At 39.4% G+C, this 16,498-nt stretch overlaps 1 protein-coding gene across 4 annotated transcripts in view; it reads right to left on the bottom strand.

The window, feature by feature from the left end:
* LOC149008591 (uncharacterized) overlaps positions 1-16,498 on the bottom strand; it is a 153,649-nt gene that overhangs the window by 13,283 nt on the left and 123,868 nt on the right. For all 4 annotated transcript variants that reach the window (XM_089165298.1, XM_089165296.1, XM_089165297.1 and 1 more), the window contains 6 exons: positions 14,034-14,164; positions 13,383-13,901; positions 12,453-13,277; positions 12,289-12,362; positions 1,912-2,341; positions 1,716-1,802 (listed from right to left, as the gene is read on the bottom strand). In XM_089165298.1, the coding sequence (XP_089021424.1) occupies positions 1,716-1,802; positions 1,912-2,341; positions 12,289-12,362; positions 12,453-13,277; positions 13,383-13,901; positions 14,034-14,164 (2,066 nt within the window). The remainder of the gene's footprint in view (positions 1-1,715; positions 1,803-1,911; positions 2,342-12,288; positions 12,363-12,452; positions 13,278-13,382; positions 13,902-14,033; positions 14,165-16,498) is intronic.

The raw sequence follows: 16,498 nt of genomic DNA, 5'->3' as shown, positions 1-16,498 counted from the left end.
AAGAATATATGATAAATGTATTGTATGGTGATGGAATAAATATATATTAAATGCCTTGGGCCGATATAAAGCCTTACGATGTCAAAATATTTTTTTTCACCACACATTTTTGTATTTTATTTTAAAAAAATTAGAATAATTATATAAAAATCATAAAATAAAAAAGAAATATTAGTTTTGGTTTTGTAAATTATGGAAAAATATGAAAGGGAATGTTGCTGATGCTTGCTTAAGGAGGTAGTTCTGATACATAGGCATTGGGACCAATACATTTGAGGATCTTGTACGGTCCCATCTTCTTGAGGTGGAGTTTGATGTTAACTCAAGGTTAGCGCCATCTTGCATGTACTCGAACCATGACCATGCTCCTGGCTTGAAATCTATCATGCTTCTATGTTTTTCTGCATTGGCCTTGTAGATCTCAATGTTAAGGGCTATCCTTCTTCTAACATCTGCATGGACTTCTGTGATATACCTTAGGAACTCATCTACCTTCACACCGACCCTAGTTTTTGTTGGCAGTGGAGCTAAGTCGATAGGCCTCTAGGGTTATACACCAAGCAGTGCTTTGAAAGGAGTTTCCCAGTGGTTCTGTGTACAAAAATATTGTTAGCAAACTCTGCTATGTCTAGAATAGTGGGCCAGGAGTTCTCATAATCCCTCACCAGTCTTTGTAATAAGTTTCCCAAGGTTCTGTTTACTATCTCAGTCTGGCCATATGTTTGAGGGTGGGAGGTTGTAGGGAATAACAGTTTGGTATTGGCCATTAGCTGTAGAGTTTCCCAGAAGTAACTTATAAACTTTACATTCCAATTTGAGACTATGGTACTGGGTAAACCATGGATCCTCACTATCTTGAAGTGTTTAGCATCATAGGTCTTTTGACAAGAGATCAAGTGGGCCATCTTGGTAAACCTATCAACAACTACAAAGAATCAGATTTTCCCTGAGTGAGGGGTAGCCCTAAAACCAAGTATGTGCTCAAGTCTTTCCATGGATGGTGAGGAATGGAAAAGAGACAGTATGGTTCAGTATTTCACAATGCTCCTCTGGCTAACTGGGATACTCTACACATTTGTTGATAACCACTTCTACATCTTTGCGCGACCAAGGCCAGAAGTATTTGTCCATGACTTATGCTGTAGTTTTAGCTACTTAAGTGTCCTCGTAGTCCTCCATGTAACTTCCTGATGAGATGCTGTCTCAGGGAAGAATTTGGGATGCACACTCATTTACCATGAAACAAGTAATCATTATGTAAGGAATACTGGGGGTGCTATCTTCCTTGCTTCAGCTCTAAGTATAGTGCTCTGAAGTCTCTGTAATTGGTGTACTCATCAATGATCTGTTGTATACCATTAGCCTCCGATGTCATCATGGACATGGTCAACATGTTCCTGCTGAGGGCATTTGCCTCAAAATAGTTCACGGCTCTTGCTGGTCTTCTTCCCTGATTATAAGCACTGATTTCCTTATTTGATACTGTTTCAAATTTAGCAAGGATGCTTTTTTTTTTTTTTGGGGGGGGGGGGAGAGAAGAGGAGCTTTTTTTTATTTGGATGTTCCTACTTCCTACCAAGTATAAAGGATCCTTCACTCCAGTGCTTAGCCATAGTTTAAGCCAGTTTCATAATCAAGGAAGCTTATATTCACCTCATTTAGTTCCCTACATGATAGAGGTTACATAAAAATCACAAGAAGATGAAGATATCAACCTTTGTCCTGTCAGATGTCATGTTCAGCAGGGCTGAAAGTTTGTAATAAGATCCATCTGATGCAAATGCCTTAACGTCAACCCGTTCCTATGAATAAACAAGTTCATCCATCATGGACTTGAAGTAACCACCTGAAATCATAAAGGTGAAGGGAGGAAAAAAAACACACACCCAGCCCTTTTAGATGGTTTCTCACCTTGTTTTCCAGCTCAAGAAGGGAAATTCCAGGAGTGTAATATTCAGACTGGCAAACAGAAACAGCAATTGCGACACGTGCTGATAGATAAGCATCATTTCGGGACTGAGAATGTGATCCCCCACCACGGGTTACATAGTCTTGTGGAGATAGCATGACAGGACTTGTACTTGTGTCTTCAATTACTTCCAGTATTTGAATGTTTCTCCGTGTGTTTGTAGGACTTTTCAAGCTCATCCTAGCAGATTTAACTGCTCTTGTGAGTGAAAGTGAATCAGTGTCTGAGTTGTTCATGGTCTCAACCTCTACCACTCGATATGCCAATGGCAAAGATGAATCGTTACTTATCCAATATGGAACAAAAAATCTGAGAGTTTTTGGAGCAGCATTGGTTCCTCCCGTGTCACATTCAATGCTCACACGTAGCTTCCTGTACAGTGGTATTTATGAATATCAGAAAATGGAAATAGTTTTTGCTTGGATGAAGAGTAATATTGTTCTTGCATGAGCTATGAAAGCTCAAAGCTTCAGACAGAACTCTGACATGATGTTATATTCAGATGTCCAGTGCATGATAAATTTTGTATCAGAGGCATCAATCAAACCAGATCAGATAAAGCAAAACCATAAACTCATAACACATCTTCAAGTCACTAGTGACTGAGGCGTTGTACTTGCAACATCTATATGTAACCTCAGACATTGACCAACCAATGGTGTTAGAAAGTTGTGTTCCTTGATTCTCTAACTTGTACAACATCATGGAAATAGTTTTGTTTTGAAACCCAGAGCAGATATGGTTATGAAGAAGCTATCAAAGACAAGATGGTCCAACTGGTTTGACCATCATTCCCTGATCTCTTAGGTCAGCCCAACCACAGGGAAGAATTTTAACCATCTGAAACTGTTCGATTCAGAAAACTGAAGTGTCCAGTTCACATTAAATAATGCCACCAGAAGTATAGTTGATTTCTTGATTAGTGGGAATATTGATTTCCTAAGTTGATGGCTACTAGTAGGTTATTCCTTACCCCCCCCCCAAAAAAAAAAAAAAAAAAAAAAAGAGGGAAAAAAAGAAAGAAAGGAAAACACCAAAAACCGCCCCTTCCTCTTTCTAATTAGTTAGCTCATTATTGATAGACATAATACTCAAGCACAATGTATTGAGAAGGATGTGAACAGAATCAGAGTGATGAACTGCAAATTATTGAGCATAGACAATGATGTTATGATCAAAACTTGGCCTGGATCACCACCAAGCCGTGCATCAGGATTCCTTTTTAAGAACATTATCATGAACAGTGTTGGAATTCCATTATAATTGATCAACAATATTGTGCAGGGAGTAGCTGAGAACCCCCTTTAATTTCTTTTCTTCTTAACCTTTTTTTATTTCAAAGACACTATTGTGATACAATAGTATTATTTAGAATGGTAGAATTGTTTGGTAGGATATCTAATTGTAATAGTCCCACATTGGGAATACTTGTTTTCTTCTTCCCATATTACTAATTTAAACAAAGGCCTGATATGTCACTCAAACATAAGTCAGGATTTCTCAGACCATTCAACATGGTATTAGAGCCACAAATCTGATCTTTAGATTTGAGAAATCCAAAGAAAAAAAACCGTGAGCACCGCCACTCTCTCCTCCTCCCTTCCACCTCTCTCTCCTCTTCAAAAACCCCTCGCCCCTTCCTTTGATGGCCTAGGACCACCGCTAGCTCCCCTTCAACCTTGTGATAGCTCCTAAGGCCCTTTCCTAACTCTTGCGGGTCTTCTAGGGCTGTTGCGACCCCACCTAGCAGCCTCCCGCCAGCCATGCAATAGGCTTTAGGCCCCTTGCCCTCTCTCGTGAGGCACCTAGGGCCATCACGACCTATCTGTGAGGCACCTAAAGCCTTCGCAACTCTGGCACGAGGCCTTTAAGTCCCTCGATCGTCTTCGCTTCCATGTTTTTCACCTTCTAAACCTTTTTTTATTCATTGCCTCCCTTTTACGGTGCTTCTCCCTTGGTGGTGAGCACTGTTTCTTGTACGAAGTCCCCCCCTTCTCTTACCAATTGATGCTGTGATCTATTTTTTCAAATTAGTTTTGTGTTTGATTCCGTGCTATAGCTTCCGATTCAGTTACCTCTGCCTCTTCTGGTACGTTTGGAATAGAGGAAACTCTAGTTTCACGGGAATGTGATTTCTCCCCATTTCAGACGACCACTACCAAACTTAATGGGACTAATTATCTCCAATGGTCTTGCTCCGTTTTCTTGTGGTTGGTGCTTGTGGTCTTATAGGTCATCTTCATGGTACTTTTGTCAGGCCTGGAACATCATATGACAAGTGGGAGACTGATGAATGCTTAGTTATGGGATTCCATATAGGTGATTCTTCCCATACAGATCCATACTGGTGGCTGGTATAGGAGGCGACAGATCCATATAGGTGATTCTTCCCGTACACCAATTAAATGTGATTATTGTGGTTAAGAACGTCACACTAAGGACAAGCGCTAGAAGTTGCATGGTCGTCAAGCCAATTCCTGTGGAGGAGGACGGAATGCAAATCAAAGTGGAAATCCTAAAGCATTTGCCCATCAAGCCAATCTGGAAGATCCATGTGCTCCAACACCTCTTTCCTCAAATGAGCTTCAGCACCTTCGTCAGTTGATGACCAGGCTGGAAATGTGTTCTTTTACGCCAACTTCCAGTGCCAATGTAGCCTTTACCATGGTTCACCTCTTGACACACATCCCACCAAAGGTATCTACGGTTGTCACAATGTCACCACGAGTCATTCCTCTTGGATAATTGACTGTGGGGAAACCAGTTATATGATTGGTTCTTCTACTGTGTTTCATACATATTCCTCTGTTCGTTTGAATCAAAATGTTCAAATTGCTGATGGGTCTCTTACCCTTGTCTCTAGAAAGGGTTCCATCATTTGTTGCCTTTCTTTTAAGGTTGTCCTTTGTTTTACATGTTCCTTAGTTTTCTGGTAATCTTTTATTTACTAGTAGCCTCACTCGTGACATAAACTGCAAAATAACTTTTCTTTTTCTTATTATTATTATGTGTTTTAGGACTTGGAAATGAGGCGTATGATTTGCAGTGGTAACTAGAAAGGGGGGCTCTATCTACTTGATGGGTCTCCATTAGCGTTGACTACGGTCTCTGGTTCCGATTCTCCTACTATTTTCACTTTGTTAAAGTGGCATCGTCGTTGAGGCTACATCCCCTTACCTATTTTATCTAAACTTTTCCCAGATTCAATTAAGTGTTGTAACTTAAATGATTTTCATTGTGATGCTTGGATTTTGGCCAAGTAAATTAGGCATATTTACCCTATTTCAAACAGCCGCAATAATATTCCTTTCTCTATTATTCATTTTGATGTCTGGGGCCCATCTACTTCTGGTTATTGTTGGTTTGTCACTTTGTTGACTCTTGCACTAGAACCACGTGGGTTTACTTGCTTCATTAAAAGAGTGAATTTTTTTTCTTGTTTTAAATTTTTCACAAAACGGTTATTACCTAGTTTGGGGCTACAGTAAAAATCTTATGAACTAATAACAGGACTGAGTATTCGGGTAGGGAAGTCCTCTCTTATTTGGCTGACCATGGGATTATTCATCAGACTAGTTATGTTGACACACCACCTCAAAATAGAGTGGCTGAATGCAAAAATACACCTTAAAGTTGCCCGCTCCCTTATGTTTACTATGAATGTACCTCGCTTTTTGGGGGATGCCAATCTCACTGCAGCCTATCTTATCAGCCGAATGCCATCCCGAGTGTTGCAACAACGCAATCCCCTTGAAGTCCTCTTAGGGAGAACAACCTTTACTGTTCCTCCTAAAGTGTTTGGGTGTGTAGCTTTTGCTTGGAATCATGATCTCTATGGTAAGCTTGATCTGCGTGGGTTATGTTGCATCTTCGTTGGTTTTTCTACTACCCAAAAAGGCTATAAGTGCTATCATCTTGCCTCTCATCGAATGCTTGTATCCATGGATGTTGTATTCCAAGAACAAATTCCTTTTTTGGCCTGTACGCATCTTTAGGGGAGAGTACTAGTGAAGAGGTTCTGGTCCTTGTTCCTTCTTTAGATATTCCATCTGAAATTCTTGCCAATGAACCTCACTTGGAAGATGGAGTTACCAGATAGGAACAATTGCTGATGGACTAAGACAATGGGGGTGCAGTGGGAGCAACAATCAACTCCGACATCACCTCTGAAGACATATCAACAACAATCTGTAAGAGAAGGTCCCCCTACTGTGCCAATTGGAAGCTCCTGCTCCTAGTCCCAAAGCTACTTCTCATAGTGAGTCTATTTTTGAACCAACTTTTGATCCATCTTTAGACTTACCAATTGCATTAAGGAAACAACCACACACATGCACCAAACACCCAATTTCTAATTTTGTTTCATACCAGTCCCATTCCCCAGAGTTTCAAAGCTTTGTTTCCTCAATGTCCTCTACTTCTATTCCTAACACATGGCAAGAAGCATTGGCTCACTTAAACTGGCAGGAAGCCATGGATGAGGGAATGAGAGCTCTAGGCAAAAACAAGATGTGGGAATTGGTGACTTTACCTACAGGAAAGCGGACTGTAGGTTAAAGAAAGCCTTATATGGTCTAAAGTAGTCTCCAAGGGCTTGGTTGGAAGATTCCATAAAGCCATAGTGTCCAATGGCTATAACGGCATGCTACTATCCTGTTATCGAAAAAGGACTCCCCGGTTGTATTCTAGTGATATGGATGACATTGTTATCACAAGAAGTAGTGATGAAGAGATTTCAGCCCTGAAGAATTTTCTAGGAAATGAATTTGAGATTAAGGATATGGGGAAACTCAAATACTTCCTAGGTCTTGAATTGGATTGGCCAATGATATTTCTGTCTCTCAGAGAAACTCTTGATTTGTTGATCGAGATTGGAATGTTGGGGTGTAAGGCAGCTGAGAGTCCTATCGAGCCCAATCTACATTTGAAGGCAAAGGAAGGAGAACCAATACATAGGACTGGCTATCAGAAGTTAGTAGGGAAGTTGATTTACCTATCTCATACTTGACCAAACATTACATTTGTTGTCAGTCTTGTAAGCTAAGCATGATCCCTACTCTTCACACCTAGATACTGTCTATTGAATCTAAAGGTACTTAAAAAGCTACTCCAGGAAAAGAAGTTCTGATTTCCTCTCATGGACACTTAAAGATTCAGTCCTACATAAATGCAGATTGGGTAGGGTGCCCTGATGATAGAAGGTCTACCTCTGGGCATAAAAAAAATTTGAGTTAAACTCAAGTTACGACCATATGAAAATGGGAAACCTAGGTGGGAAACTGAGAAATTTCGAGAAAACTTAAGGACTTTTTTTTGCAAGTTTCGACAGGTTTTAGGGAGTATTTTAGGGTGGGACTTTGCATTTAAGCTAATTAGAGTATAAAGAACACATTGGCTGCATTTTGCTAAAAAAGTCAATGTAGATATGTCATTCAATGAACATAACATTAATGTAAAGTTGTCCGAGAAGTACACTATAAATTTAACTACATAACATTCAATATATAATCTTTAACTTCAAAACATCAAATACAAAGTAACTGACAATAAAATGAAAGTACAAATCAGTACCAAGAGGAGTGCCTCGATGGATCCATCATGTGAGCTGCGTAGTACTATGCTTGTAACATCCTCTCCTCTAACCAACGCACATAGACATCCCATGACATTTTATGCCTATGGTTGTCAAGGTAATCGACAACTGTAACTTTATAAGTCTGGTCATCAACATGCCTAAGATAACCAGTCTGAGGGAATACACAATTTGGATAGGGAAGTCTTGATGGAGGGGGTATTTGTCATAGTATTTGGGAAAACATGAAAGAAATAAAAAAATTGAAAATTTGGGAAAGCTACGAAACTTGTAGGAAAAAGTCTAAAGTTTTCACAAGATTTCCCAGGTTTCCACAAAATTTTCCAAGTTTCCCCTAAATTTCCCATTTTCCCCACGAAATTTGGGAATTTTTTTCTCTCATGAACCAGCTGATCTAGTTGGGTATTTTGACAATTTCAATCGAAACTTGGGATTTTTTTGGTCCCCTAGTTTTTCGTTTCGAGGTTTCCAAAATGGAAAGTTTCGGCCAAAATTTCGAAAGTTTCGACTGAATTTTGTTCTATGCCTCTAGGTAATGTACTTATGTGGGTGGCAACTTGGTAGCATGGAGAATTAAAAAGCAGGATGGTTGCTAGTTCTAGTGTTGAAGCTGAATTTAGATCAATGGCACAAGGTATTTGTGAAGTGTTATTGTTGAAGGGACTACTTCAAAAGATAGGACTAGATTCTGACAGACCCATACGGACAATAATTCAACTGTTGATAGCTCATAATCTAGCACAACATGATAGAACCAAACATGTGGAGATTTATAGTACTTTATCAAGGAAAATATCGAATTTAGGCTGATCCTATCTACTTTGTTACCTCATCAAAGGGCTGATGTGTTTACAAAAAGTTTTAAGTAACAAAACATTAGGAGATGGGCTTCCAAATTGCGTCCAATTGACTTGACTTGGAAAGCCATCTGCTTTGATGTCTCTTCTAGACTGTAGTCTATTCCCCATTCCCCTGTCGCTGATTCCCCAAGGAATAGACTAATTGTTGTTACCTGGGGTCTGTCCTCCCCCCTCCGCTCTCCTCCTTGAAGACTGGTCGTCCCCCCCCCTCATCCCTTGTACATTCTCTCTTCTTCATGTTTTAGTAAAGATAGTTATTCACCCCCCAAAAAAATATTATCACCAAGTTTGATTTGATAAATATCTATGCACCAACTTGAGGGAGAGTGTCATAATATAGTAGTATCATTTAGAAGGGTATAATTGTCTATTAGGATATCTTATTGTAATAGACCAACATCGAGAATATTTGTTTTCTTCGTGTCATATTAAAAACTAATATAAATAAAGGATTGCTATGTCACTCACACACAAGTCAAGATTTCTCAGACCATTCAACAGATACAAATTCTCGTTGACATTTTATCAAATGGGTAGTAGAATTATTTAATCGTCCTTTCTTTTATATTTTCTAGGGAGAAGCCATCTCGAGTGCAGAGGTGGGTTTTACTAAAAAGGTTCCTTGTATTTTTTTGTTGTTGGTAGAATCACTAGGTTTCTAAAAGCCAGCAAGTACGCGAAGCGAGTTGTGTGGTTGTCAAAGCGTCCGCCTAGGCACACCGGTTTTTCAATTTCTTAATTGACACCCAAATTGCAAAGGAACTCCAAGGCCCAAATTGACATAGGACCTATTTTTTGCTCCGGGGTGCTGCCCCCACACCTCTATGCCCATCGGCAACAGAATGTGAAGCATGAACCATACTCAACATCAAGAATCAATGAATCAATAAATGCCTAGGTGGACGCTTTGACAACCATAGTTTGATGAGATGAACTTATGTTTGTGTTCTTTTTTTAAATAATTTTTCATAATTATGATTCTTGAATGCTTGTTTTTTGGGATGAATGTGACTATTGAATATTTGTTTAGCTTATTATAGAAAGTAGTTGTATTGAAATTTTTTGACCCAACTGCCTTGGTCACCTTATTGCCACCTAGGCGCCGCTTTGTCGCTTAATCGCCTTGGCAGAGCCCCAATCGCTTTGTTCGCCTTGCCGCCTTGACAACCATGGTGAGTTGGTGCTTGTGCTCCATGGTATCTTCTCATTGTTCTTGAATACCTTGCTGCAAAGGTGGTTTTACAGTTTTACTATTTGTCAACTAGGGTTTCTTTCATACTTGTGATTTAGGGTTTCATTACAAAACTGTTTGAGAAGTAATTGGTTAGGCTAGTTTGTTCTTAATTATATGTAGGAATTGGGAAGGGCAGGAAACGCAACTAGGGATAATAAAAGAACGAGGATTGTTTCTAAGGCATATTCAATTGGCGTGCGACATACCTAGCTCCGGTGGTGGAAGAAAGGAAGGAAAAAGATGACTGAAGGGATTCCCCCTTCACCCATCTCTATTTGTGTGGTTCAACTTTGGGAATAGGGTTAAAGTTAAGGGGTATTTGAGTCATTTTAAAACATAAGGGGCGTTTTGGTCATACTGAAAAAAAAACAGGAAGAAAGAAAGGAAGGAAGAAGCTGAGGAGACGAAAGGTTCCTTTTTGAGGGTACTCCCGGGAACAAATCCAGCGGAGACGGGGTGGGGCCTATAGCTCAAAAGATTGAGCACATGGCTATGAACTATGGTGTTGGGGGTTCAAATCCCTCCTTGCCCACAACCGGCTCAAGAGTTCCCCCTACAACCACCTCTATTTGCAAGATTCGACTTTGAAAATAGGGTTTATCAAAGGGGCAATTTGGTCATATTTGAAATTTTATTTCAATTTCACTAACCGTCTTCAAAGTCATTAACGGAGTGGATCCCCTATAGTTTTTGGCACACCGGGGGGGGGGGTGTCACAATTTTGCGACCAACCCGGCGTGCATGTTGAGTACTCTTTAACTTTTTTGAACCTTTTTACTCATGTATAGCATGTAAGAATAGGTTTTTTTTTTTTTTTTTTTTTTTTTTTTGGGGGGGGGTGTATATGTGGTTCTATAGTGGCAAACATGATGAGAAAAATGTAATTTTTAGTTAAAATCTCTGTTAGAAAGTTTGGTAACATGCAAATGGAAATCTGACATTTAGTATAAATGGTACAACAGCAGGACCTCCCTTCCATACAAAACCTCAAAAGTAAAAAACTGTTTGCAGTGGCTAACTACCTATGGGTATTGACTTGGGAATTGGTCCATCTACCCATTAAGTGCTTTGATGATAACAAATACATATCACTGTGTACTAACCTTCTACTTATGTGATTCAAAGTTAAAACTTAAGCATAAGAATGCATATGCTCCCATGTCCAAGTTGGAAGCGTACTTTGCATAGAAGCCGTCTTGGAGTCACAAGATGACGTTCCAAAAGGGCCAAAGGCATTGAAGACCAATAAATGGACTTGCATCACTTGCAAGTACACCATGAAGACTCAAGACTGCTATTAAAGGTTCTTTAAAATACCATGTATTTATTTATAGAAAGTGGCATATGTAAATGCATGGAAAAATGAAGCTAAGCATCTTAGGGAACAAACCACATGGGCAAAGAAACCTCTTAGGTCAGACTTTAGAGGTGTAAACCATTTTACCCAAATGCCCTTGGAAACCCAGATTTCCCATCTGGATTGTGTACTGGTTAATCGGCTTGGTCCTAAGCGTATGTGACTGAGTACATCACAGGATGCCTTAGGGTGTGTACCAGGCGACTACTGGTTGACTGGCTTATTGTTTAAGTCAAACTAGTTAAAGACAACCGGCAACAGACCGGTTCTGACAGTTTCATACAATTGGCTTGTAATGGCTATATCCTTAATGGCTTTATTGAGGTAATTGACCAGAAGATTGAGGCAGTCAACCGATTGTTCAGAAATATGACCGTTTTATATCCGTTAGAACCATCTTTGGACTAATCACTGGGATATAAAATAAAGGTCTCCCTGAGGACTATTTGACACGAATCCCAATGCATAATCTGCAACTAATATATTGCAGCCTTCTAGCCTCCTATAAATCCAAAACCTATGTAGACTCTATCCCTTTCATAATAAGGTCGAGAGTAGATCTCGAGGATTGGTAGAGGCTTGATCACACTTGCATGCATTCATTGTAAAGGGAAGTGCCACCCATCCATGCGGTTGTAAGTGTTTGATTTTGTGGTGTTTTCACTCATTGTAATTGGGTGCTCTTACCCAGAAACAAGGATTCATTTGGGTGCTCTTGCCCGGAATCAAAGATTCATTTGGGATCTCTTGCCTAGAAACAAGGATGTTTATGAGAAGGTGTTGTCCCCACCTACTGTACTGAAGTGGACATACTAGTGAATGCCCTCTAGAGGTCTAAAGGGAGTGGACGTAGATTTAGTTGAATCGAACCACTATAAATCCCATGTCTTGATTACTTGCTTTTTTCTTCCGCACTTTAATTTTGGAATACTATTTAATTGTAAGTTCAAGCACGAATCGCTAGTATGAAACTATTCGTTGACTTTCACCGTTCTCTCCCCAGCCCCCCAAACCCAAATACCAACTCCATCTTCCTAAATTGAAGGATACATGTTTATAGAAAAGGAGTAAACTGGAGGATGTTGGCATAATGTAGCTGAGTGAAGTACATAAGTTAATAAAAATGCAATTCAGTAATTGTTGTTATATATATTTCTCGTCATCCAAAGAAAAATCAATAAATTGATATTTAAAAGGATCTCTTTACAAAAAAGAACCAACAAGCCACTATATAAAGGAAAGGCACTAGCTTTAATACATGATATTAACACAAACCTGTTACTTTGCTGATGAACCATCCAAAAGAACGAAACATGGACAAGTGATTGATCCAAAATCAGAATAGGGTCCTGCAGATAACCAATTGAATATGATATTAAATTAAGCTCTAATGGTCCCTAAAGACTTACTAGACATTAAATCTGAAAACTCTCACAGACCTTTTCCAAAACCCAACCTCCTTGAACAGCCAATGATAAATAAATAGGCTTCCTAACATCTGCTGAATAAATATTTACACTCTCGCGTGATGAGATAATACCACAATGCTTCTCAACACCACTCCCTTCCTTTGTTCTCTCCCAGATTGTAAACTCTGCAGGACAAGGAAGCCTGTTCTCCAACTTCAGAGGAGAATTAATAGAAATTTTCCAATCATATACAGGTGTATTTAGTTCTGTGTGAAGCACAGAGGCATCTGTGCCAATACTAAGCCAAAAATACTGTTTACTGCTATTACCAGGAGAACAATACAAGATAATGTCCTTCTTCTCAAGCTGATTCAACCTAAACATAAAAATTGGATCCATCTTTCCTTGGGTCATGGTATTCTGTCTAGAAAGTGAACCCTGATCAACAAAAGATTGGTCATTCCCATAGCCAGAAACAACAGCAACTGCATGACCCCACGAGTATGGGGACTGTGCTTCCTCAACAGAAGGACGAACTTGCAAGCATAAGTCAGAATCCTTGGCCATACTTCTCCAGGGCAAGACAGTTGATGATCCTGGACCAATAACAGCAACAGTGTTATTTAAGCTGCTAACATTTTCATCAATTACTTGTTGCCGTGTACGTATCCAACGCCTTCGCCGGACAAAGTCTTGAGAGGATTTTGTGCATGATTTGGGAGCAGTTGGAGGCCATTTTATGCTCTGATAGTCAGGTCCATATGCCCAACCCTCAAGGTCCACACAATGGGATTTGTCAATAGTCCACGTAGATGTCCATTTCCATCTAGTGGGAAGGGGGGGCTCAAAGAAGTCCTTCAAAATAAAAGCAAGCAGAATAGTCATCTTACAATCATTAGATAAATAAAGAATATTATTGAATTAAAGGTGATGAAAAGCAAATCCAAAGTTGGACTTCACCTTGGATGAATGAGAAAAGTCTCTTGTACTCCAGCGCCCTGGATCGTTACCACGAAAACCCGGCCACCTATTACCCCATCCAGAAATTGAATGATGTCGCTGGTTCTCAAAGATCTCCTCTACCACAGTGTTGTGAGTGCTGAACTCCGAAATTGAAAGAGCAGGGTTATGAAGGACAGAAGTAGGACAGACAGATAGATCCAGTTTAACATCTGAGTCATTAATGACTGTTGCAAGGCCCCTGAATATAGCATGCTTTTTCCCATTCATCATGACAACTTCCAAGGCAACAAAATCTTCTTTCAACATTTTGGGAATAACTGACAGAGGCAGCAATGACCGGAGGCTCTCCCATGGTCCGTCTGGGCCAACACCCACGCAGACACCTGAATTCCTATCTGTCTCATTCACACTTTTCATATCGCTATGAATGTCTGCAATTGTCTTCCTTTCAAAGAAACAAGCAGAAACAAACAAACTTCCATAAACATTTATTCTTTCTTCAGTGCTCACCTGACCCTGGAGGAAAGAAACATTATATAAGCAGAAAGACATATTTCAAAGGTCTGATGTGAACAAGCATAGCTTGAAAAATGCATGTTCACTCATGGAATCATGCATGTATCTATGATGGCAAGAATATGTATGGACCTTTCTGGTTAGAGAATATGAGACAAGCTTTTGGTCATCAGATGGCGGATGCAGCATCCTTGCCGAAGCTACCTTCTTCAGACTATTTACACCACGTCCAAGAGGTATGGAAGATGCACCAACAACTTCGCCTATATTTTACAAGCACCAAACATTCAGTAATTTAAGAAGAAAAAAGGTAATACACAGAATAATTTAACTCCAATACTAATGTACCATTTATTTTTACAAATCTCAGATAAAAACCCCACAAAAGCATGCATGGAATTCAAATGTCATTATTTTGATACTGATTACTGGGACTTTATGATGACGGATGACCTAAATTATATAAGAAGTAACACTAATAAGAACATGAATATGTTTTAAACGGAAAAAAATGTTGCATGTAACAAGTTCATTTACAAACACCCATTGCCTCGAATCTTGAGATGGGTGGTATGTTATCAAGCCCAAAAAAAGAAAAAAGCTACTAGTTTCTGGCTTTGGTTCCTCTGGAGGCAAGTTCCAACAAGTACCATGAGTCACAAATCAAATCAACAAGGTGACCAAGGCACCTGGATGCCTGAATAGCGCCTCGACAATTATCCAGGTAGTTCACATGATTAAATATCCTAATTTATCAGCTATATAATAAAAGCATTTATTTCTTAGAAAATCCTCCACCAACTATACAATGCTGAACGAGTTCAAGGACATAAATAGGTATACAAGGTCAATTGATGTATATCTCATAAGCTTCATTTTGAAGCAGAAAAGATCTGATGCAGTAGCCTTGGCCTGGCTGCACCCACACGATCCACTTTGGAAACCTAGGCCAAGGGCTATGCCTAAACCAGATCTGTGGTCTGGAAAAAGTCTGCGTTTAGTAGTATCAGTAATATTTATTTACTTAAAATGGGGTGATTACATAAGATTTTCTTAGGTATGTTCTTATTTTGAATGTAGGGCCCATTACAGTTTCTTATTTCAGTTGTTTCTATTCTAGTTCAGTTTCTATTTTTGAGACAAGATTTATTCTCTATTTATCATGTAATTGTATTAGGAATTCTCAGTTTGACTTTTGAGTTATTGATTAATGAAGAAGTTTAGTAGAGAAATCCAGCATGACTTATGATTGGTTCCTTCTCCTTCTCCCTCCTATTCTCCTAACTCTCTCTAATGCAGCCCTCCTCAGCAGGCCTATCAGGCTCTGCATTATTTTGTTATCAGAACCAAAAACATCCTTCCCTTTCCCCATCAGTATCTTCTTCTCCAACCTCCTTTTTTGTTATTGTTACGTGACCAGCAAAAATTTCAGAAAACACACACACACACACACAAAAGATTGCACCAGAAGTTACAGCAGAGGAAAAGATAAAGAGTAGAACAGCAGCCACAAGAGGAGGAAAAAAAAAAAAAAAAAAGAAAAAGAAAAAAGAAAAGGACATCGAAGAAGTGGCTAGAACCAGAAGACAGGAAGAAAATAAAAGAAGATAAAACAGAGCAGAAGAGATTGAGAACATTGAAGCAAAACTCGTTTGGAAGGCTAGGGTTCCAAAGGCTTGTTCCTACTTCCTAGATTAGGCCTTCTACGAATTTGATATCTTTGCACTGTGATGGAACACTGTTGAGTTTGACAGAAATGTATTGTGGGGTGCTGAGGACTAATTCTGGCAGTCCTATTATGGCATGTGCTGCTAGAGGGGAAGAGCAATTGGTCTTGGCAATGGAATTGCAAGGTATGCCTAGAGGGATTCGAATTTGCATTCAGGAAGGGCATTTGAAGGTCTCCATCAGATTTGATTTTAAATTGGCAGTGGATATCCTTAATGAGACTTTCCAAGGGCCTTGGAAGTGTCAAGCTACAAAAAGAAGAATTTTGCAAGAGGCTGCTTTGTTAACATGGAGTTTAGGCATGTGTGGAGGGAACAGACCAGCCAGCAGATTACATGACAGGGGTACAGCTCAGGTAGCAAAAAGTATGGTGGGATCCTAATCAATTTCCTAGACAGGTAGTTGATTTAATTCAAAGGATGCGACAGCACATGTTTATTAATTCTTACAGATTGTAATTGGGCTTATTTCCTATTTGGGATATTGTTTAGGAGGGAATATGCTTCTTGTTTGGATTTTCCAGTTGGAAGCTTCGGTTCCTAGTCCTAAAGAATCTGTTATTGCAGGTGAGTCTGAGTCTGACCCTTATTTTGATCATACTTTGGACTTACCAATTGCATTGAGAAAATTATGCTTATATTTATATTGTATTTGTCGGAAATCTCTCTATGTATATTGTGACTCTTAATGACATATCTACATTGATTATTTTAGCAAAATACATGTGCCAATGTGTCCTTTATGCTTTAATTAGCAGAATCCCACTCCAAAATACCCCTTAAAACCCTTGAACGCCGGGGCCCCAGGCCCCTTCAGTCGTGGGCTACAGAACCCCACAATTTTGTGGTTGTCACATTTTTTTTTTTGGG

The sequence above is a fragment of the Hakea prostrata genome, chromosome 8 (genome assembly GCF_041222555.1).
Source record: "Hakea prostrata isolate BN-2017 chromosome 8, UWA_Hpros_2, whole genome shotgun sequence".
Classification (NCBI taxonomy): Eukaryota; Viridiplantae; Streptophyta; class Magnoliopsida; order Proteales; family Proteaceae; genus Hakea; species Hakea prostrata.
Note: the sequence above shows the minus strand (reverse complement) of the source record. Positions and strands in the feature narration are given on the sequence as shown.